The sequence below is a fragment of the Camelus ferus genome, chromosome 7 (genome assembly GCF_009834535.1).
Source record: "Camelus ferus isolate YT-003-E chromosome 7, BCGSAC_Cfer_1.0, whole genome shotgun sequence".
Taxonomy (NCBI): domain Eukaryota; kingdom Metazoa; phylum Chordata; class Mammalia; order Artiodactyla; family Camelidae; genus Camelus; species Camelus ferus.
This window is the reverse complement of record NC_045702.1, coordinates 66752200-66774693: the sequence shown is the minus strand read 5'-3', so window position 1 is coordinate 66774693 and position 22494 is coordinate 66752200. Positions and strand designations below refer to the sequence as shown.

The following is a 22494-nucleotide window of genomic DNA, read 5'->3' as shown; positions in this document are numbered from 1 at the left end:
ATTTTAAGCTAGATCTACTAAAAAAGGGTTGGATTTTAAATAGTCAGCTATTCATAGTAATTTCTTAAAGGTTTCTGGAATAAGAGACTTTTGTTGTGTAGCAAGAATAAAAGAAGTAGAATTGTGCAATGATACATCCCACTGTTAAAAACACCAGTACGGCGACAGTCTCTGTTTACCCAACTGAAAACGGCAGCCTCAGAACAAAGGCCATGTCTCTTATTGCCTATAATTCTGGCAGCTGAAAACTTTATAATCAAATATATAGTCAAATCGCACATGCTAGCACTGACCCAAAATTTTCTCTAGATCGGTTGGGTGTGCAGGCTTTGAGTACACTCAAAAGCCCTTCAGCAACTCAAGGGTTCATTTCTAGGGAAGAGTGAGCATGGTTCCTGGCATTACAGCTCCCCTGGATAAACAATTTATTTGTTGAGTCAAACTGGATTTCATTATTGACACTAAGTCCCTGGGCAAAGTCAAGAGAGGAATGAAGAGACCCATTAGCATATGCAGAGTCTAGAAATGCTTCCTGCCCACACCTTCCAAGGGTTATATTCACAGTAAACCCCAGAGATTGCATTAATGCACCAATTAATAAAACATTGGTGAGCAGGTTGTCTACAGAGAGGGCTACACATGCTTGTTTATGATCAACACATCAGTCATCATCCCTGAATGGAGAACTTTGAGGGCAGAGCTGCAATTCTCTGGCTGCATTTGAATGTGGCTGCAGTAGGGAGCCTGCTTATCCGGAGAATGTGCCACTGGCTGATTTACAATGGAAGGAACCTGAAAAGAAGCGGTGGGTGCCCTTTCCCACAATCAGATAAGCTGTTACACAGAGATAAACAGTTGCTTTGAATTAAGCATGTTTGTCTATTTTTCAATGTTAAATTTTAATCTCCTGTTTTTGCAGTTTCTTAGGGCTTCATCTGAAATAATGCTAAGTGTTTTTAAATTATGCATGGCCCTACAGTCTTAATCATTTCAAATTCTGCTTTAAGGAAAAGGTGAATAAGAAAACATTGAGGCAGTGTTTTCAAACATTACTCTAGTTGATTTTTAATTGATAATTTTCTAAGACGACATTGTTACTTAAAGATGCCCTGTCAAAGGGCTTAAAGGAAAACTATTTTACATGACATTGTTGTTAGTCACCTTGCTTTTTCAGTTCTGAATATCTAATTTTTAAACGTATATAATATATGTAATATGTAATGAATTGCTTTTTGAATCAAGAGCTTAATAATAATTACCATGTCAAAGGAAACCCATGATAAACTTAAAGATCTTCACAAGTGTTGGAGATCATTAGTAGGAACAGTACTTTTCCATCATTCTCTATATAAACATTTAAATTATTTGACAGCAAGGGTAATGTTCATTTGTTTACGATTGAAGTTTATATTCTGGGCATCTTGTTCATGGATCAGCACCGACAAAGTACGTGTTCAATAAATATTTGATAAGTGAATGCACCTCTGAAGCTTTGGAATAGGATATATGCATGTTCCTAATTTAGTATTCTCTTGACCGAAAACTTAAGTAAATGTAGGTCAATGTGAGGCTGCATCTTTCTTGGCTTCATACAAACCCATGTCAGCTACAACTCCCAAATACAAAGGCAACATTCCCTCCTGCGTGCATGCAAAGTAATTCCTGTAGCTCTAGTGTTGGCAGTCTTAACATCAAAGAGCATAATAGAGGAAGATGATTTGGGATGATGAGGTAGATAATGAAATAAAACAACTGATTTCTGTACCTTAATTCTCATTTTCTCTGCCACAGATAAAATAGTAAAGAGTCACGCATAACTGCAAGCAATTATTGCAAACATAATTATCATGGATGTCCACATTCCTTTAACATATATTTGTTGAATCTCTTCCGGATTGCAAATACTATGCCAGGTCCTGGAAACACAAAGATAAACAAAACGCAGACTCTACTTGTGAAACAGACCGACACGTATTACTACTTTCAGTCTAATGTGATGTTTCATTTGAAGTCCTCTTTGGATAAGAGCATTTTCTTAAGAGAATTAAGTTTTCCATAAATGATAAAGTCATCTTTACTCTTTGAGTAGTCAAACCTTCTTCATATTCAGGAGATCGCTATAACATTTTTGACAGATACGTGGTAAGGCTGTGTTGATGACCTTCTTTTAATTAACTATTCTCTTTTAGCAGGCACATAAAACAATTATTTTATAGAGCTAATTTCTGCTTCTTTATCATTAGTGATAATGATCACAGTGTCTTTTGCCTTTCACGGCAGTTTTGCTTCAAAGGGAATTGAACATAAAGATCAAAGAGAGACCAGAAATTGGTATGAAACCAAAAAAAATTCCATTACAGTATCAACCTCTTTAAAAATTATTATTATTAGGTTTTCTGGTGCCCTGTGGCAGCTCTCCCAGAAAGGGTCTGGATTAACACTGAGCATTCCAATCACTGCAGCTGTGAGTGCAGAGGTTCACACCTAAAAAAACAAAACCAAACCCAGACAACTCGTGTGTCTCCAGAAAACCACCCAGCACTGCCTCGTGCAAAAGGAACAGAAAGCCTGTGGAAAGCTGGGCTTTAAAGCCAGCTCACAGGAGAAGGGAGAAATATCAAAATTGTTAAAGCAAACACTGGACTAGTTCCCATCTGGATATTTTTGCTGAGATTTGTTTTTTTCCTGAGACTTAAAAATCCTAAATGTTATGCCATTTCATGTATTCCCCATGAGCAGACAAGGAAACACATATGAATTAATATTAGTAACTGCCAATATCTCTTGAACACAAAGCAGGAGGTAAACGATTTGACCGGGGATGGAAGGTAGGATAAAATTCTTGGCCTTTCCTGGTAGCGACTGTTGAGTCTTAAATTCTGAGCAGGTGTTTACCAGACAAACGGTGTAGAAGGTCATTCCTAACAAAGGGGAAAACATGCACAGAAGCAAGGGGTCCTCACCAGCCAAGGTGTCCTTTGAAGTGACCACAGCTCAAATGACTGAAGCATAAGGTTTGAGGGTAGAGGTGCGATGGAGGGTAGAGGTGCGATGGAGCTGAGGGGCATGGTAACAGGAAGATATCAGAGCTAGTCTGGTTCAAGATCATGGAGCATGAAGAAGTCCATTCTTCAAGCTAGACACAGGGAGAGGTCGGTATAGATTAACAGGAGATAGGTGTTCTTTATTCCCCCTTAAATAATATTTTAAAAATTTTTAATTGAAGTATAGTCTATTTACAATGTTGTATTAGTCTCTGGTGTACAGCACAGTGACTGTGATATATATACACAATGGAATACTACTCAGCCAGATAAAACAATGATATAATGCCATCTGCTGTAACATGGATGGGCCTACAGATAAGCATCCTGAACAGCAATTAAGATTATATCTTAGATAGAGTACTTCTTCCAATGGGACACCACTCAGATTGTCAACATTCCCTAACATATCTGAGATCGCACTGGTGGTATGTCTTTCGGGCATCCTGATTGAGTCCAGGAGCAGCCAGGAGAGACCCGCTCCTTCATTAAACATCACCAGCACACAATCAAGCACAAAGCAGAGGAGCAGACAGGCACACCTGACCACACACACAAGAGCGGGCACCCGTGCTCCAGGAGTCCCTACTTTGCCTTCTCTCACCTGACTCTGACTATGATAAACTCACCTCATCTAGGGGAGAGGGGTGGGCAAGCAGAGTGAGTGTGCCAACCAGTGTTTGCTCTGGTGCTAGGGAGCTGGGTGTCAGGAGTGCAACAGTAGGTCTACTGGGTTATGTGTGCATGTAACAAGACAGCTCCACACTAGGATTTTAGAAAAGTCCCTGGGAAGACCCCAGCCTCCTCTCAAAAGCATGATCCCCACAGCAGGGCTGTGCCCGATTCCTACAAGATGCATGTGGTCTAGCCTGTAATGTAAAAAGAAGCTTGACTTACGGAAGCGTCCTTAGCTACAATGGACTGTGCCAACCCCAGCACTCGTACTCACTGACTGCAATCCCTTAAATGTGACAGCCTTGTCAAGAGTTGCCTGACCCTGGCCGGAGGAGGCAACCACCAGCGATCTGCTTTCCCTAACATCTTTATGATACAGGTTATACAATAATAAATTTTAAAATTTCACACTTGGGGAAGGTTATCTTTTCCTAATTCACAAAAAAGGCCAGATTTGGGGGTTGGCATCAGCTCCTTAGGAATCTACTGTGATGATCCTGTTAGAGATAACAAGAGCCTGGCAGAGCAGGGCAGAGAAGAGCAGGGGGCTTTAAGACGTGTTAAGTAGGTAGACTCTATAGAACCTAGTGGCCAACTGGAAGAAAACAGGAAGGGCCGCAGTGGGAAGGGCTCTCCATGCAGGTTTCTGGCTTGAGTGCCTTGGGGACAAAGAAGAACCATTCACAGAGATAAGGGAGAGTTCATCACATGTAGACCCTGGGGTGTCAGAGGGATGCGTGGGTAGAGCTGTTTAGCCATAAGTTAGCCTAGCCAGTCATTTAAGTGGTAGCTGAAACTATAAACACTAGATGAGCTAGTCCAGGGATGGGGTGGAGATGGAAGGGTATTCAACACTGGAATCTGAGATGCAGTCAGAAAAAAAGCATGAGAACAGAGACCTAGAACAGGTAGAAAAGAGTTAAGATTTCAGTTAAAGTCAAGTAAAATGAGGACTCCAAAGGGTTTAATGAATTTAGAAGCTAGTAGGTCAGTAGTAGCTTTCTCCAAAGCCATTTTATTAGATCGGTGGAGGCAGAACCTGTATGGCAGTGACTGAGAGCACCTGGGATGAGAGCAAGTGAGGACAATACTGGAACGATTCCTTTGAAGAGGTCACCTATGAAGGGAGGATGGGGCTGTGGTAGTAGAAATGCAGAAACAGTGACAGAGTTACAACTGTGTTTTGTTTTGTTTTGTTTTGTTTTGTTTTGTTTTGTTTTGTTTCCAATTGGAAAGGAAAGAGTGGATAAAAAGGAGTTGTTGGTAAATACAGCTGAAAGACAGGGAATAAAGACTAGTAACCAAGTAAATGACTCTGTAGAGAGAGTAGTGTACTTGGCACTAGAAAAATCGGCACCTGAACACTACCTCCATTCTCAGTACACTTTATCAGGTTACCTTACCTGTTTAGTCCTCGGTGTCCATTTCTGGGAGATGGGACCCCTAAGATCTACATCACAGTGTGTTGTATGGACTGGATGAGAATACTTGTGGGAGAGTGCCTGGTGCGGTGGTACACATGTGTCTAGCAAAAGGTAATTTGAGTCATGATTTCATCAAAGATCTGAATGGGGACCATCACTGTAATCACTGTCACTTTCTTTATCATTTTTGTTCATTAAATTTTTATCTCTTTAGGAATTTGGTGACAGGCTCTGTTAGTCTGTTCCTCCCTTGTTTGAAGGACAGGCCAAAGATCCAGCTTGGAAATGAGAGAGGAAGACTAGTGGGCAACATTGGCACCATCCACTGATATCTCCCAGAGGTACAGAAGGATTCATGAAGATGTTGACAAGACTCCAAGTTCTTACCTTAGCTTTGTTTTCAAAGGGATTTTTACTCTCGTTAGGGGACCATAACTTTCTGAGGAGGGAGATTAAAATAGAAGGTGACCTTGTTTTGGGGGGCCTATTTCCTATTAATGAAAAAGGCACTGGAACTGAAGAATGTGGGCGAATCAACGAAGACCGAGGGATCCAACGCCTGGAAGCCATGTTGTTTGCTATCGATGAAATTAACAAAGACAATTACTTGCTCCCAGGAGTAAAGCTGGGTGTACACATTCTGGATACATGCTCAAGGGATACCTATGCATTAGAGCAATCACTGGAGTTTGTCAGGGCATCTCTAACTAAAGTGGATGAAGCCGAGTATATGTGCCCTGATGGATCCTATGCTATTCAAGAAAATATCCCACTACTCATTGCGGGCGTCATTGGCGGCTCTTACAGCAGTGTTTCCATACAGGTAAGATTAGCAGTACTATTGATAAAACACTGTGTCTCTTTGGTTTTATGTCTTGGGGGAACAAAAGGAGAATATCCTAATAACTTCATCAATGGGTGATGTTAAACTTGTCATTGTTTATTTCTATGGGTATCTGATAATATAGATTTGCAGCCAGAATAGCACTTCAGTAAAGAAAATTGTTTAGAGATGCATCAGGTAGCTACTGCAGCCTAACAACCTACCCCAGAATTCAGTGACTTAAAGCAACCATTATTGATTATTTACAAGTCTGAAGATTGGCTGGAGTGAGCTGATCAAGGCTAGGTTCAGCTGAGGGTGGTGCTGCTCCAGGTTGTCCCTTATCCTCCACCTGGAATCAGTAAGCTAACCCAGGCATGTTCTTCTCAGAGTGATGGCAGAGGATGCAAATCAAACTGCACAGACCCCTTCCAAGCTTCTGCTTGCATCCCAGCTGTGAATGTCCCGCGAGCCAAAGCAACTCACAAGGCTCAGCCCAGGGTCAAGGAGCAGGGAAATAGGTGCTCCCCACCATAAAAGTGCTGCAAAGTTACATCACAAAGGATGTGACTATGTGGCAGTCATGACTGAAAGCCATCAATACAATCAACCACAAGAAGGTACAAAATCACTGAGCTCTATTTTTTCCACACTAATTTTTTCCCAAGCATTGTTTTATTCAGAGATAAATTATAAATAATTTCTCATGGTATAAACCTGAAAATGTATGCAGAGATGCGAGATGATTACTATCAAAAAAAAAAAAAAGAGGAGCAATTTAGCACACAACTTAAACTAGATAAAAAGCTGATAATTGGTTCCCATAATTTTGTTAGGCAAAGAAGGAACATATTAGTCAAACTCTTGCAATGCTCACAGGGTCACAGAATTTTAGAGGTGGAAAAGAGCTGAGAAATCATCCAGCTCAAATGCCTCATTTTCCCAAGTCCTAGAAATACTGGTTTCATGGAAACTACTCATTGGTAGGTAGCACGTGAACTAGAACTCAGATAGATCTTTTGTACTTTTGTGCTCTTTTAGCTGCCCCAAGTGATTTCTAAATGCTACTTGAAGTTCAGTACATTTTCTGGTGAATGTGGCAATAATAAAAATCTGTAAGATAAGAGTCATATACTTTGCCTCCTACCAAACTTCCATAATACAAGCCCCAAGCACTAAAAGAAGTCATATGACACTCATGTTGTCTGTATATGTCACAAATCACTTAAATTGGCTCTATTTGCTTGGAATAACCTTATTTCTACATCAGAGATCCGTGGTGTTTAAAATTCTACATACAGTTCTGTGCTGTTCTAAATGACTGCTGCAAGTTTCTTTCCTTCTACAGCGCACACACTCATAATAGGAGTAATGAGGATAACTGGTTTTTCATAAACACCCTTGGACTCCATTAGATGGACAGGAAATACTGCACATCTCAAAGCATATCATGTTAATTTTACCACTATTTCTATATTTGGATCAGGAAAGGCAGAATTTGCTATCTGAGAAGAGAGAACTAAAATATATATATCTGTCTTACTTCAGTAATAATTTGACCAGATGAGTGCCAAGTATTTTATAAATATTTATATTATACCAATTATCACCACTAAAGGTTTACAAATATGCCTTTCTAACCTTAGTTTCTCCCAGTGCAGAAAATAGCGTACCACAGCAGATGTGTAAATATCTATTTATCCAAAGTAATTAACAAACTATGCCAGGCAAATAGATTTTGTAATCTAATTTTACTTTTTTATTACCTACAAACACCTCAAAAGAGGTTAGACTGTCTTAGGAAAAAAATGTGGGCTATTAAAACCCTGTACTTGTTCAAAGGGAAAAAGCCATTTCTTAACCATCGAAGGACCTGGCTTATTATTTCACTTATCTGGTCCATATCATGATAAAGTCACAAAGGCTGCTATGGCTTTTGACTCCACAGTGTTAATAAAGAAACCAAAACTATCATGCTATACTGAAAAGGATACAGACTTTGGCATCAGAAAGACAGTGGTTTGAATTCCAGCCCCACCACTGACTAGTTCACCCATAAAATGTGGAAAACAGCACCCGCTTTAAATAGTTCTTGAGAGGATACATTGAGTGAATCCATGGGAAATGCCTTACTAAGAAACTAACTGATTCAATAAATGCTAACTGTTATGTCCCTAAAATTACAGGAAAAATCAGTGGATGAGCCACATCTAACACCAACTCTGTGGCCAAACAGTCCCATGGAATCATTGCTGGTCCCCCAGGTGCTTCAGCAGCAGCTAATCTGTATCAAGCTCCTTTGGTGTGTCCTGCACTGAAGTCAGAGACACCACTACAGGTGTAGAGAACACAGCCTTGAGTTCAAGGAATGTGAAATCTGGCTGTGGGTATGGGACTCCTGTGAAATGACAGTGACTGCAATTCAGAATATGATCCTGTGGCTCACAGGGGAAGAAATGACTTTTGGAAAGCTTCTGAGGATGACTATCAGAATGAAAGCTGCATGAGAGAAAGGATAATTGGGCCGCAGTGTAAGTGAGATGGTAGATCTGAGGAGGCCCATTAGAAAGTTGTAGCAGGTGTCTGAGTGAGAGAAGACAAAGACCTTCATGAGAGGAAAGGGATGAGCCAGAGGAGAAAGGATAGAGAGGGCTGCACTCCACCCTCCATGGTCCCCAGGTGTCCTGACTGCTCAGGCTCTGATTCAGCCTCACACTGGTCCCCACGTGAAAGTAAGGGAGGAGGTGGAGCCACCTGTCTACATGCTGACCTCCAGGCAGCCTTCCAAGGAACCCTTTGCCACAGGGCCCTGCTCTCAGCTAAGCATCATGAATGAAAAGAGGTCTTAAGGGCTCTTAGAAAGCCAAGAATTTAAGTGTGTCATCCTTTTGAAACATATTTTTTAGTAAGAATTCTAAAAAAAAGTCAATAGCAATCCAAAGCAATACACTTCTAATAGCAACTTTAAGACACTCTTGTACATGAATGAGGGAAATAACTTAGGAGAGAGGATTTTTCTGGGTGCCACTCACACTCACCTCCCTTTATTCCTGGACTGATTTCCATCCTGTGCCCTGGTGTCCAGTAACTGTGGTAACAGCCAGTAGCTGGTAGAGCCACAAAGACCCACGCCCATCAGTCAACTCTGCCATCCATTCTTAATGACTTTTGACTTCCTGAATATTTACTGGAAAGCGTCTTTGCTTGAATTGAGCTAGGGGAACAAAAGAGGGTTAAAATGTAGGGAAAATGTACTAGTATAAATCTACCACACAACTGTAAAAATTCCTATCATGTAACAGTAGCATCCAGTCCCAGGCCAGATCACAGAGTTTTCAGTCACAACATTGCCTATTGAGACAGAGAATTATCCAGAATGATCATTTTTGTGCCTCTCCTCTTTTGTGGTTGGATCAGTTTAGACGTTATAATCTCCCCCATTTCAGCCTAGATTGCTTTACTGGTGGGATGGCTTCTGAAAACACTTTTCTCTCCAGTTTCCTCTTCTCTCGTTATTGTCCCACTAATGAAGAATCCTCCTGGAAGTCAGCAGAGGGGAGACCCTCTGCTCTGTCGGTTCATACAACTGGCACTGCTGGTAGATAGTGAAAACTGCAGGAAAGGAGAAATTCTTAATGACTCGCTGGATTAATCTGTATCACCATTGAGGAAAACCTGGATATTTTCCCAGCACTTGTAGTAAGTGAGACAAACCACTCTGTGGTGGTCCGTTTTATAAAGCAACCATAATGATTTTTTTAAATTTGGTAATCAATAAAAGCTAGAATCAAAATCCTTCTTTAGTAGCAAATATGCATTGTTCTATTCACCTCCTCGGGTGAGTAAGTTTCTTTTCAAAGCACTTTTAGGTCTGTACCTTGCTCTTCTCTATAAGCCTGAAATCCACCCACTTGGAGGAAAATAGTATTTATTCAAGAAGAGAATCAGGTTGGTTGCCTTTAGTGAGACAATCGTCTACATGGTTTTATTTTGAAGCAGTGTTTATGCTTGTGCTTTTTCAAATAGACTGTAGTTAGAGCTCATAAGTTGTTCAGTCAAAAAAAAAAAAAAGTCTCTTTTGAAATGTTCTTAAAGTGTCCCTGACTCTTTGCAGAGGAGGTATCATTTCCTCGGTTCTTCTTGCCTAGCCAGAGCAAATTTCAGCTGGAACATGACAGGTGTAAGTTGACCCAGCTCTTGTTGTGTCCCTGAGTGTTAAAGTAACCTCAGCCACAAATGGGTATGTAGTTTAGAAAGCTCATAAAACAGGCAGAAGACAGCCTTACAAGGATCTCACTCCCTCTTCCCCATGCCGGGTACAGTCAGACCCTTTATCAGAATTTTTAGCAATAACCACATCCCAGGAACTCTCTAGCCCTGAAAGGTGGTCATTATAACATTTACCACGATGTAGATTTGGACATGTCATGCACTGCTCACATCACATCTCTGCGAAGAATAACTCAAACTAAATCCCTTGCAGTGAGTTTCCGAGATTTTATCTAGATGGGGGTCAGAAGAACAGCCCATAAAGACACCAGTATATTATTCCTCCTCCCCTCAGTTCCACAGTGTGAAAGCAGACCAGCACTGGTCATTTTTGTATTAAGCATCACCCTCCCTCAATGACTCATTCCTCCTTTCAATTCAAATGCTTTAGGGAAGAATCACATATGAATTACTGATCTTATTATAGAAGCATCATAAAAATAGTTGAAGGACTTGGGGAGGTACAAAAAAGGCTTCATATGGGAAGCTGTGTCCAAGTATCAGACAGACTGCTGAATGAAAAAACGAATGCACTTCAGTAGATCTAGAGCAGAGTTTCTGAACTTTGGCCCCGCCAGGCTGGACACTTCTGTTGTGGGGAGCTGCCCTGTGCACTGTGTGTTAGTCAGCAGAATCACTGGCCCCTACCCACCAGACTAGATGCCAACAGCATCCCAAGTTGTGACATCCAATATGTTTCCATACACTGCCGAATTACACAATTACCCTCTTCCCCTACTGACAATCACTAATTCAGAGCAAGGCATAATTAGGGCCAACATAAGGAGGAGTTCTTAGAAATGAAACAGAGAGGCTGGAAGGAGGAGGGTGTAAAGAAGAGAGTCATCTGTCACTGGAGTTACTGAAACAAAAGCTGGTCTGTTATTGAGGAGACTGAAGCAGCAGATTAGTATTTGATTAATTAATAGCTATTAATTAATTTACATAATTATGTATAAGTATATATGGTATAAAAATATAACAATATAATTATTAATAATTACTAATAATTGTATAAATATTGCATTTAAGGGCATTTCTTAATTTTGTAATTATATGTCAATCAAGCAAAATACTCAACTATTAGGATGATTGTTTATAAAGGAAGCATTGAAAACATGAAGCTAAGTAAATAAAAGGCTCTTTTCCATCAGGATGAATTTGAAGAAGTCCAATCGATCATTACTTCATTTGATTTAGTAGTATTTTTGTGAATTTGGTGAATCAAGCATCTCAATTATGTACTTACTACAACTAGGGCACTCATAAAATCATTTTTCATCAGAAAATATGCACTGATTAAACATATGTATTTTAAGTGCAGCAAGGACACTATTGTAATCACTAGTAACACCACTAGGTAATGTGAAGCAGAGAGAAGGCAAAAATAACATGCACAAAGAGTAGACATCTTATGAGTCCCTGAGACATCTCTAAGCAAATGAGGAGATGTCAAGTTCGTACATAAAACAGGTATAAGTAGAGGGCCTCAGAATCAGTTGATAACGTAAGTACTAAGAGACCAGAGGGAATAACAGAATGAGGGAGGAATGGAGGTGAACAGGAAAAAGAGTTTTAGGTCCACGTACACAGAAAACGTGCCTTTGAAGTGTCCTGGGAAAGATGCTTTCTCAGAGTCTGCTGGATCATACTGCACATTCTTTCCTAAAGGAGAGAACATAGTGTTTCTTCCACCTAGAACGCACTGTCCCTTAGCCATCTGTAGCCTTGCCAAATTCTTCTCTCCTTCGGTTCTCAGCTCAAACCCTAATTCTTTTGAGAAATCTTTCGCAAGCTCCTGATACATAAACACACATCTCATTACTGTCTTAGTAAATATAACTCTTCCTTTGCATATCTAGTCTCCCACTTAACTTGAAGCTACCTGAGTCTGGGAACCACACATTTTTGTCTTTGTGTTGAGGACACCTAGAATAATGCCTCTACGAGGTTGAGAGTAAATGCTTTTTTTGAATGAATTGAGAGAATTAACAGAATGATAACCTGCCCTATGTCCAGAAGGCTGGAAACCCCTAAATGAATCTTGGGTTGCAGCTCACAACTATAATCTTCCTATTCTAGATCAATCTGGATGTTCATAAATGAAAAAGTAGCATTTCCTTACAACAGAAAACTGTTTGATACAAAAGACAGACGATGTCACAAAGTGAGGACATGAGACTGAAGCCCCCCCACCCTCCTCAGCTCTACTGCCTACGCGAGGGCGACAAAAGATGCCTTGATCTGAGAGCAGCTCTAAGGGCTGCACTCAGTTTGTCCTTAGACTGAATAGTCCAGAGACAACTACCCAAGGCTCAATGCAGCTGGGCACCCAGGACCATTCCCAATTAGGTTAGAGCCCTGTCCTCACCCTACTCAAGCTCTCTGCATTCTCAACACAGAAAGAATAGGCAGAGTGCTGACTATGCCAGATGTCTTGCCCGTAGCTAACACAAGAGAAAGAAACACCATTCCATCCTTAAGAAAAGCAGAGTGACAGCATTAGAAATCCATCTACCAATCTATATTCAGTGTCTCTCTATCGCTAGAAATGTAAAAATGATAGTTGCATTTAATGAGTTTAATATTGCAAATACAATCATCATAGCACAGATACAACTATTCATTTTTAGCATGCCTTCTTGAAAAATTTCAGCTCAGTGATTAAAACTCTGGGTGCAGACTGGGGCTTACTTAATCCTTCATTGCTTCTTTCCTCATGTCTAAGACCGAAATAGTAATAGTACCTCTTTTACTGGGTTATTGTGAGAGTTAAATGAGAAAATCTATGAAAAACAGTTTAAAAAAATAGTGTTTCACACATAATGAGAATTAAACATTTTAGATTTTAGCAGATATTATGTTAGCTTTTTTGGTAACTTTCAACACCTCCAGTCCAAGAGGAACAGTTCCAAGAGCAACTGAGGCTCATAAAAGTCAAGTACCAAGTTCAAGTTTCTACCACTTCAAGTAGTGGAGTCAACCTTAGCATCCAGATAGCCTGCCCCCCTCACTGCTCTCCTGATCCCTGCCCTCCCTGTGTCTAAGCCTCAGAAAAACCTGACTCAGAAGTTATCTCAGAAAGAATCTTTTTATGTATTTCCTTCCCAGAACTTTTCATTCTAAAGCAATCTCACAAAGCTGATGTTTTGAAAACTCTCTCCACTGCTCCCCCTTCTCCTCCTCCAAAAAAGGGCAAGGCTGTTCAAACACTATCACAGGGAGGGAGGCAAGAGCAAGGCAATTTAAAAATGCTTTTGTTAACACTGTTTCATTGTAGAAATTTCTTTCCAGGGGTAATTATCTAAGATGCACTATTTTTTTCCTTTGCTTTGGAGTTAATTTATTCTTTAATTAATTCCCCTTCTGTCATGTGTTTACTTGGAAAGTACTCATGAAAAACAAGAGGTTACCATCAGGACTACTGTCCACAGGGCAACAGAATGGCCAACGGCTGAGAACCAGCTTCTGTGGTGGTCAGGTGTCCATGATGGAGGTCATGAGATGAAAATCAAGGAATACACATTCCTGAGAAATCAGCAAGTGTTTTATAATATGACTATAGATTAATCAGTAAGCTCATTAACATAGGACTCCTGACACTTTTAGTTCAACCTAAGATGTGATGTTGCTTTAACACCACAAAGTTCACTTTCCAAAACACCATTAAATATATGCCTTTTTAGTGAATCAATATATACAGGGCTCAGTGTTTCAATATGGAAAGAGCCAACACTTAGCAGTTTATAATAATGAAAGTCCACTGATTTAATGTAGAACTGCTTTTACTGGTCTATGAAAAATGCCATTGAAAACTTACAGAGTATTTTTCCAATTAGTGGACTTCGAAAATTTAAGACCAGTGTTCCAAAAACACCTGCAGTTAAACTCTAAGCAAACGCTGATACTCCAGGCGGTGGATCAGTGGGACTTTGAACACTAAAATTGTGGTGTCGCTATTTTTGACATCACCACCTGGTATATTATGGAAATCCCTCTGTTTCTAGTGACAAAGTGTTGATTCATGCCAGCTACTTGACTTTTACAATCCCACAGAGGGAATGTAGCACAGGGGAGAATACAAGAGGAGCAACGCCTTCAAAAATTATATTCCAAATATAGACCAGGCTTCCCTGCCAAGTGGCCAGAACAGCAAAGCATCTTGAGACATTTGCCATCACTTAATGGGGTTGAATTTGCAGGGCGCACAACCCAGCAACTAACTGGTCCCTCCCAGGCCCTGCATCTCCAATTTGGGCAGCTGCCATTAGGTTCACAATGAGGCTTCGTAGAATACAAACCAGGCAATTAAGCTCTCCCAGTGTGGAAAACAGATGTCACTGAACACCTCATCTATAATTCGTTTAGAATTTTTCTACTAAAAAAAAAAAAGTAACTTTCCAGCAAAATAAAAACTACACATATGCATTAAGCATATATTACTGATGTTGCCACAATAGTTTTAAGGAATATCATGCACACCAGATTTTAAGAAATGTAATAAAGGAAAAAAAAAGAAATGCAACAATAAATATACATTAGTGACATCCCATGAATTTCAGCTGTTATCAAAGTCTACTTAACTGACTCTCAGTTTTTATTTCTACATGGAAGAAAGTCTTTATATTACTTTTTTTCTGAGATGCTTCCAGGAATTTAAAAGTTCTTCAGCTGTTGTAGTCTCCAACAGTGAAAATTATTTATGACCTGCTTCTTTCCAAGAAGGACTCAAGATAACCTGTAATGACACAAACAGGAAAACAAATAAGACACGAGGACTTAAGTCATTACTACCAACCTAATAAATGCTTTTATGTGGACTCAAATTTTTCTTTAAACCTCCAATCTTGACCTTTCTATTATTAGCTTATTCATCGTTATGGAGATTACAAGGTCCCTGGCTTTCAAAGAGTCACAGCCTGAGTCAGAATGAGTCTGCTGTCCATCTGATCACCCTTCCCTGACTCCTGCTTTTCAAGTTGGATGTCATCCACTGTAGTCTTTTTGGAACATAACCTTGGTCAGGTCATTCCTTTCATTTAAAATTTTTTTTATTTAGTTTTTTTTCCCTGCAGTATAGTTGATTTACAATGCTGTGTTAGTTGCTGATGTACAGATAGTAATTCAGTTATGCAAATATGTGTATATTCGTTTTCATACTCTTTATCAGTATAGGTTATTACAAGATAGTGAATATAAGTCCCTGTGCTATACAGTAGGTCCTTGTTGTTTATCTATTTTATATACAGTAGTTAGTATCTGCAAATCCAAAACTCCTAATTTATCCCTCCCTCCTCCTTTCTGCCTGGTAACTGTAAGTTTGTTTTCTATGTCTGTGAGTCTGTTTTGTAAATAAGTTCATTTGCGTCCTTTAAGATTCCACATACATGTGATATGATATGGTATTTGTCTTTATCTGACTTAGTTCACTTTGTATGGTCATCTCTAGATCCACCCATGTTGCTGCAAATGGCAATGTCTTTTCATTTCTTAAGGAATAAAATCCAAACTCTTTAGCATAGTGTATAAAATACTTACCAGTCCAGCCACAGTGGCTCTATCCTTCCTCACCCTACTAATCCCTAGAGGGTACTGGGTATGCTGATAATATTGAACCATATGATACAATTACAGCAAATGTGCCTTTTACCATCTCCATCTTTGTGTTCTTCCTTCTGCCTGAAAACTTTCTTTCCCTTTCTCTGCCTGGTCAACTTTCACTTGGTCTTCAAGATCAAGTATAAATGTTACCTCTATATGGGAGCCTGCCATGATTCACCTGAAGTTGTTCCTTCACCTGTGTTTTTGTGCATGTAGCTGTATCTCAAAATTTTATCCTTGGCATGTTTCTTTGTGTCCCACCAGGGTAGTAGCGGTACAATACTCATCTTAGAAAAACCTGAATTTGCAAAGAGTGCCTTGTAAAACTGGCATCGATCCAAGTTTGCTGAATGAATGATTGCTGGATTAGCCAGTCTCATCTTCTCTATCATTTTTTGAACATTTACCATGTGCCAGCCAGTGAGTTAAGTGTTTCACACATGTTGTCATTTAATCCTTACACAACTTCACAAACCGGAGACTATTATTATTATTCCTTTTTTACAGAAGAGGAAACTGAAGTTTAAGAATTAAAATAGCTTGCCCAAATTTCACAGCTAGTGAGAGAAGGAGCTGGTATTCCAGTGTTGGCCTGTTTGATTCCAATACTATGCACTGAACAGCTATACGACTTGCTTTTGTAACTGACAGCTCTGTTGAAGTAATGAACAGTCAACAGGAAAACCATGCATAATATGGTTCTGTTTGCTACAAACAATGTGGTATATAACTCTTGCCCTAAATTATTGCCAAAGGACCTTAGAAGTAAATGATAATTTTTTTTTTAAATTAGGCTACAGCCCTCAGCGCTCTCCCAGGGCATACTCAACAGTTTTTGGACTTTGGTTAGCAATCAAAATGGACAGGAATGCCTTCTTTACTGATAAGACTATAGTTATCATACTTCATCCAAGTGACTTCAGGGGCCACAGGAAAATATGGATTAGTTTAACTTGTGCTGTTAAATCCTCAAGAGACATTGTCAAAAATCAATATCCAAGGCACTAAAGGGTGTGTTTTTGGCAAGTCTGTTGGTATCAAGTCATTCTTGGAATCATCCTTTCTCAGGTGTTGCTGGCAAACACTAACGCACACTGGACCAGCTATGCCAGAGACCTTTTGATCTTATTGTCAGGGACTGCAACTCAAACCAATTCAGACCCATGACTTCTCTTGAAAATTAACTTACGGCAGAAAAGGGGAGTAAAGAGCAGGGGAAGACTGATTCAGTGGGCAAAACACCTTCTTGTTCCTTTTCTAAGTACTGGCTAAGTCTAGTTGGAAACAAAGTTATTCCTGAGACTCTGATCTGTTAGTAAGGGAGCAAGACAGACCCTTGCTGAATGTGGAGTGGCACTGTCACGACAAGAAACCTGACATGTCTTAGAAGGCCAGTCTCCTGGAAAAAAAAATGTGATTCAAGGGATCCTATGTGGTTAGCATAGCATCTCAGCCTTAGTGATGAGTGACGAAAATGTCACAATGGGTGATCTTGCTATTCAGAAACTCCTTAGTCACAAATGAAGAAGATGAAAGTATCTATCTGGATTGCAAACCACAGGTGTTGCATGTGATGATTTCAGGAGGGGGGAGGGATAGAAATCAGGGTTAACTCAAGCCATTTATGAAAATGTCTGCCATGATTAAGGAGTCCTTTGTCTGGAATGTCTGTGTAAAACCATCATGACTGAGTCATGTTAATGGGAATGACAATATACATCTTTGAATAGAGTGTTCTTTGGGCTCCTGGCATGTAAGAATCAGTGACTTTGGCAGATTAAACAGTGTAGGCATTTGCCACACTCTATTATATGATTTCCTAAATCCAGCTTAATCTCTGGCCTTCACACATGGGTTCCAGTCGGCTGTTTCCATGCAAAACAGTCCCAGATGAGCTGCAGGTAGTGTGGTCCAAAAAAAAAAAAAAAGTGACTAATCCTTTCTGCAATGACAATATGATTGGTACCCTTTATGAGCGGATAACTCATGGGATGTGAACAGCTTGAATTCCTCAGGCAGTTTCTCAACTGTACCCCACCTCCAGTTCCAGTTTAAAATACAAGCCGATCTGGGATGGTGTACAGTGAATAATGGCATGTGATCAATCCGAATAGGAGAGTCACTGAGGTCTCTTACCATTACGTTTAAAATTTGCCTCATGTAATAACCTGGCTTAGGAGGCAGCAGATGGTTCAAAATTCAGCACTCCATGGTACTCCTCCAGGCTTATAAATAATCACTTAATTAAAAGAATGAAACAAAGCATTCAGCACTGCATGTCTGATAAAAACAAAAGTGTAGGCTTATTCTTAGAAAACAGCCCCAAAGAGATATGTGAACAGCACCAAATGCAAAGGCAAATCCATCGAGGTTATTATCAAGTCTCCTAATTCCCAGGACAGCAGCAATGGCTTACTTTTTCACATGTATACAGTCCCACTTTTTAGACAGCACTTTTCTTGGCAAGTAATCATCTGATGCCTCTTTATATCTGGAATTTTTATAGCTAAGCCGAGGTCCACTAAAAACCAGCTATTGTTGTCCCTTTAAAGCATCAGCACAGTCTCAGAAGCCAAAAATGACAGAAGTGCTGGAAAGCATCTTCACCGTGGACAATTACTTTGGTGGGAAATGTGTTTCTCCCAGACTCTAACTTGTAGAGTTCTTTCTGTCTTCTGCTGAAGAAACAAAATATTTGGCATTGTGTCACCACAGAAGGTACAAAGATCATGTTTGAAATGGGGACACCGTGGCTATACTGAACAGGGAGAGTGACCACAGGATGTGGCGGCTCATAGGCAACTCTGAAATTTCCAATTTGTATTCCCTTTTTCCACATCATCAAAGAATAGACTGCCCGAGCTCATTCCCATAGTTCATACACTTTTCTTCCCATGATCAGAGAGCATCACTGAAATGAAGCAAGACACCTGGAATTCTAAAAAGAAAGCGTCCTCGTGACTTGCTAAAAAACATCAGAAGTCAAACGCCCTAATAAAAATGGTCTTGAACTCAAAATTGCCAACAGTGAATAAGGATGGTCTGGATGCCCATAGAAGCAACACTCCACAATCAGCTATTGATTATGGAAAAGACATTCCCAAGAAAGAATAAGATATGAACAACTGATGTGACTCTGAGTGTTTGGCTGCTTATATATCTTGTACATAATGCCTTTGTCTCCAGAAAAACCTTATCTGGCCAGTAGACCTTAGTTTGGGTTCATCTGATGAAGTTTTCCTTTAGGTATAAGTTTATAGACTCCTACGTGAGGTTTATGTCATTTGAGGACTAAGGCTCCATGGATAAGGCCCTGACTTGTTTTCCTTAAGACAAAAAGGCAGTTTTCTAGCCTAAAGAGGCTTGATGCAATGGCCAGATCCAGTTGCCATGACATTGACTTCCTGTTGTATACTCCTAGTCAGTTACATAGAGATAATTTGGAACAATTGGTTTTAGCAGTATGAAAACATATAAACTGCCTGTCTATATGTCATCTCATTTTGGTGAAAACTTGACAGTTTAGCAAAGGACCCACACTGCACAGAATATTGTTTTATAGGTAGTATTTGAGAGGAGCTTTAGTTTGCTTTCCTGGTAGGGAGCTAGTATTTTGTTTTTGTTGTTGTTGTTGTTGTTTTTCCACAGAAACCTATCCTTATAATTAGAGCAGCTTACATGGAAGAGCAACAAACTATCAATTCATTCATCAACTCATTTACTTAACAAACAGTATGGAGTATCTCTCTACCCTACAAGGCATCAAAGAAACAGAGATTAACAATGTACATTCCCTGTCCTTAAGAGGTTTCACTCCAGTAGAGGAATGAGTCAATGATCTAGAAATCACAATACGCTTTGATTAGTGCCATGAGGGAACTACCTAGTGCCAGGAGGGACAAGGGCTCAGAAGATGGGCAAGCTCAGCCTGAAATGAGGTGTCAAGAAAGGTTTCTCCGAGAAGGGGCCTTGGAATGGATTCACTGAGCAGACAGGTGGTAAAGGTCATCATGAGCACAATGAACAACATGTACAAAGGCATGTAGATTTGAGAACACAGTGCATGGGACAAACTACATAGAGCTGTGTTCATTTGGAGGGAAAAATAATGGGAAAATGGTGGCAGACATTCAACAACATGTAACGCTGGTTTGTTGGACAACTATTACAGGCGAAGGCCATCCTAAGTAACTCCAGCTTACAGCTATGGAAATGGGAAAAACACAAAAATACTCATTTCAGATCATAGCATCTGCTGGAAAATGTAGTAGTAGCTGGCCAAGCCTAGCATCCAAAGCATTTCTCCTCGAGCCAAAAAAAAAAAAGAAAAAAAAGAAAGGAACATATGTGTGACTTGAGAGGTTACAATGAAAACATTGCAATACCTAGTTCTGGATAAATTCAAACCACCAGAAAGTGGCTACCCCAAAGAGTATGAACACTGAACATAAAACGATAGCACACACTGCACGCAGGACAGGCTTCTGTGAAACCTGCACGCAGCCTCCCAGGCCCTAGGAAGTCACAGTCTCTGCCATTAGGTCTTTGTGTTTCTCACATAAATCATAAAGCCAAACCTGATCACGATATTTATAGCCTGAAGCTTTCAAACTCCAAGTTGAAATTTCCCCTGGTTTCTTAGACAACTGTTCTTACCTTTGTAGAGGGTTAGCCAGTAAACAAATGTGTTTTGGAGCCACCTCAACGCATAGACCGACCAATGAAGAAGGATACATTTAATAACAAGGTATGATTTCTCATGGTCCTCCAATCAAGGAAGTAGTGCCTTCAGAAATGAAAAAAGACAGACACATTATAACTTGAAATATATCGCTGCTACATTGTAATAAGCGGAACCATAAATGGTAGAGGTTAAGAGTCTGAATTGCAGGATGGGTTGAAAAAGTGTGGGAAGTTGAGCATCGTTTAAAATTCCTGGGATCAAATCCTGGTTCTATCACCTGTGAGCTCTTCAGCAAGATCCCTAGCTGCTCTCTGCCTCAGTTCCTCAACCTGTAAAATGGGATAATAGTAGTATCGGCCTCATAAGATTGTTATGAGGATTAAAGGAGATAATATGTCTACAACAGTGGATCTAAATTCAAATCTAAAGAGAGTAAACCACTTCATTACCCCTCTTTGACTTTTGCTGCCCTTGGATTTCTGGTGGATTTTTGCAACACTGACCTTTGCATTTGTATCCTTATTTTTTCCTTGATTTTCTTATTCTTTCTGCACTTGTGTAATTTTAATTTAAATCCAGAGACATCCATCTCTTTATATATAGTATCACCTTATTGCCAGATAAGGAGACTAGCCCCTTGAAAAAATCAAGAGACTGGGCTCTAATCTTAGCCTTTTCACTTAATGGTTGTACAAATTTTGGAAAGTTGCTTCACTCTGTGTGCTTCAGTTTCCACACCTATAAAACTTAGATTATCTTTGTGGCTCCTTCTAGCACTAAAATATAATGATCTTGTAGTTTATTTCTATTTTTACCAAAGTCATTGATAAAAATGTAATCTCACTCAATCACCTCATACAGACTTTCCTCCAAACTGTTGTCTTTTGGTATATTGAACTTTTTCATCCAATTCCTATCATTTTCCCATTTTCACAACAATCCAAGTACTGTCACCAATACCTTGTTGAAGTCATGGTCCATGGCTACAACTCCTGCATAAATAGTTCAATTAATGTTCAAAGATTCTGGTGAAATTTATTCTTAGTTGAACCCATGCTGATTTCTAGTAGTTGTCTCATTCATTTCTAAGTGCTTGTGCACTCTTTATTGGAAAGTCTATTTTAGCAAATTACCAAAATATACCATGGTTATTGATTTATAATTATTCTTGATTTATAGCTCCTGAAGGTGCCCTTACTCCTTTCCTCTCTAACAATCTTACCATTATTGATTTCTCAGAGATTTTTACTGATTACACAAACTAATCTGTGATTTCCTCCAAAACTCAGAGCTAGAGGCAAACAATGGATTAAGGGCTTTTCTTTCAGTCTTCCCTCCTACCTGGGTGTGAGAGAACTTTTTCAAATATTTGGATCACCATTTCCAGGTTAGGGAATATTCTCACTAGGGAGAATCAGGAAGCAAGAAGGACTGGGTGGTGTATTTCTTGTACTCACCAGGAACCAACTCCCCCAACCAGCGATTCTCTCTCTTCACACCACATCTTCTCCTGGAATATAATTTAAAAACCGTAAGGACAACAAAACTCACTTAGCTCCATTTTCACATTGTTCTTGAGCCTCCCTAATTCTCACATGTTCATGCCAATCTTTTATGTCAACCACAGGGTTGCCCAAGGACCCAACAAACATATAGCACTCATCCCTGGTACTCATTCTTGCCACACTTGAATGCCCCCACGCAGCCTAGAAACACAGTGCGTTCTTTGGGATCTTGTCTTTTCTGTCTTATTGAGACCATTACATATTTTCCGAGTTATTTTTTAATAAATAAGCTCTATACCTTTTCAGAGTTTCAAACCATGAGAAGTATTTCTCTACTTTTCAAACTTCTCTTCCTAAAGCATATATAGCTAGATCTTGTTTTTCCTTCCTCCACTCCTACTAATACTAGAATTGGGTAGCTTTCTTCCAAAAGCTTACATTATTTCCCCATCCTAAAATGGTTCTTCTT

At 39.7% G+C, this 22494-nt stretch overlaps 1 protein-coding gene and 1 long non-coding RNA gene across 2 annotated transcripts in view; one reads left to right on the top strand and one right to left on the bottom strand.

Annotated features, from left to right (window-relative positions):
- Positions 1 to 22494, top strand: part of GRM3 (glutamate metabotropic receptor 3) — a 207228-nt gene that overhangs the window by 113722 nt on the left and 71012 nt on the right. Inside the window, 1 exon segment of the mRNA XM_006192218.3 lies at positions 5358 to 5966. Coding sequence (XP_006192280.1) covers positions 5499 to 5966 — 468 coding nt within the window. The 5' untranslated portion in view covers positions 5358 to 5498.
- Positions 1 to 22494, bottom strand: part of LOC106730591 — a 359458-nt gene that overhangs the window by 333533 nt on the left and 3431 nt on the right. The window contains exons 3-8 of the long non-coding RNA XR_004321574.1: positions 21978 to 22030; positions 20493 to 20622; positions 14866 to 14973; positions 9005 to 9180; positions 2964 to 3136; positions 1766 to 1916 (exon numbers count right to left, since the gene is read on the bottom strand). This is a non-coding gene — a long non-coding RNA (uncharacterized LOC106730591). The remainder of the gene's footprint in view (positions 1 to 1765; positions 1917 to 2963; positions 3137 to 9004; positions 9181 to 14865; positions 14974 to 20492; positions 20623 to 21977; positions 22031 to 22494) is intronic.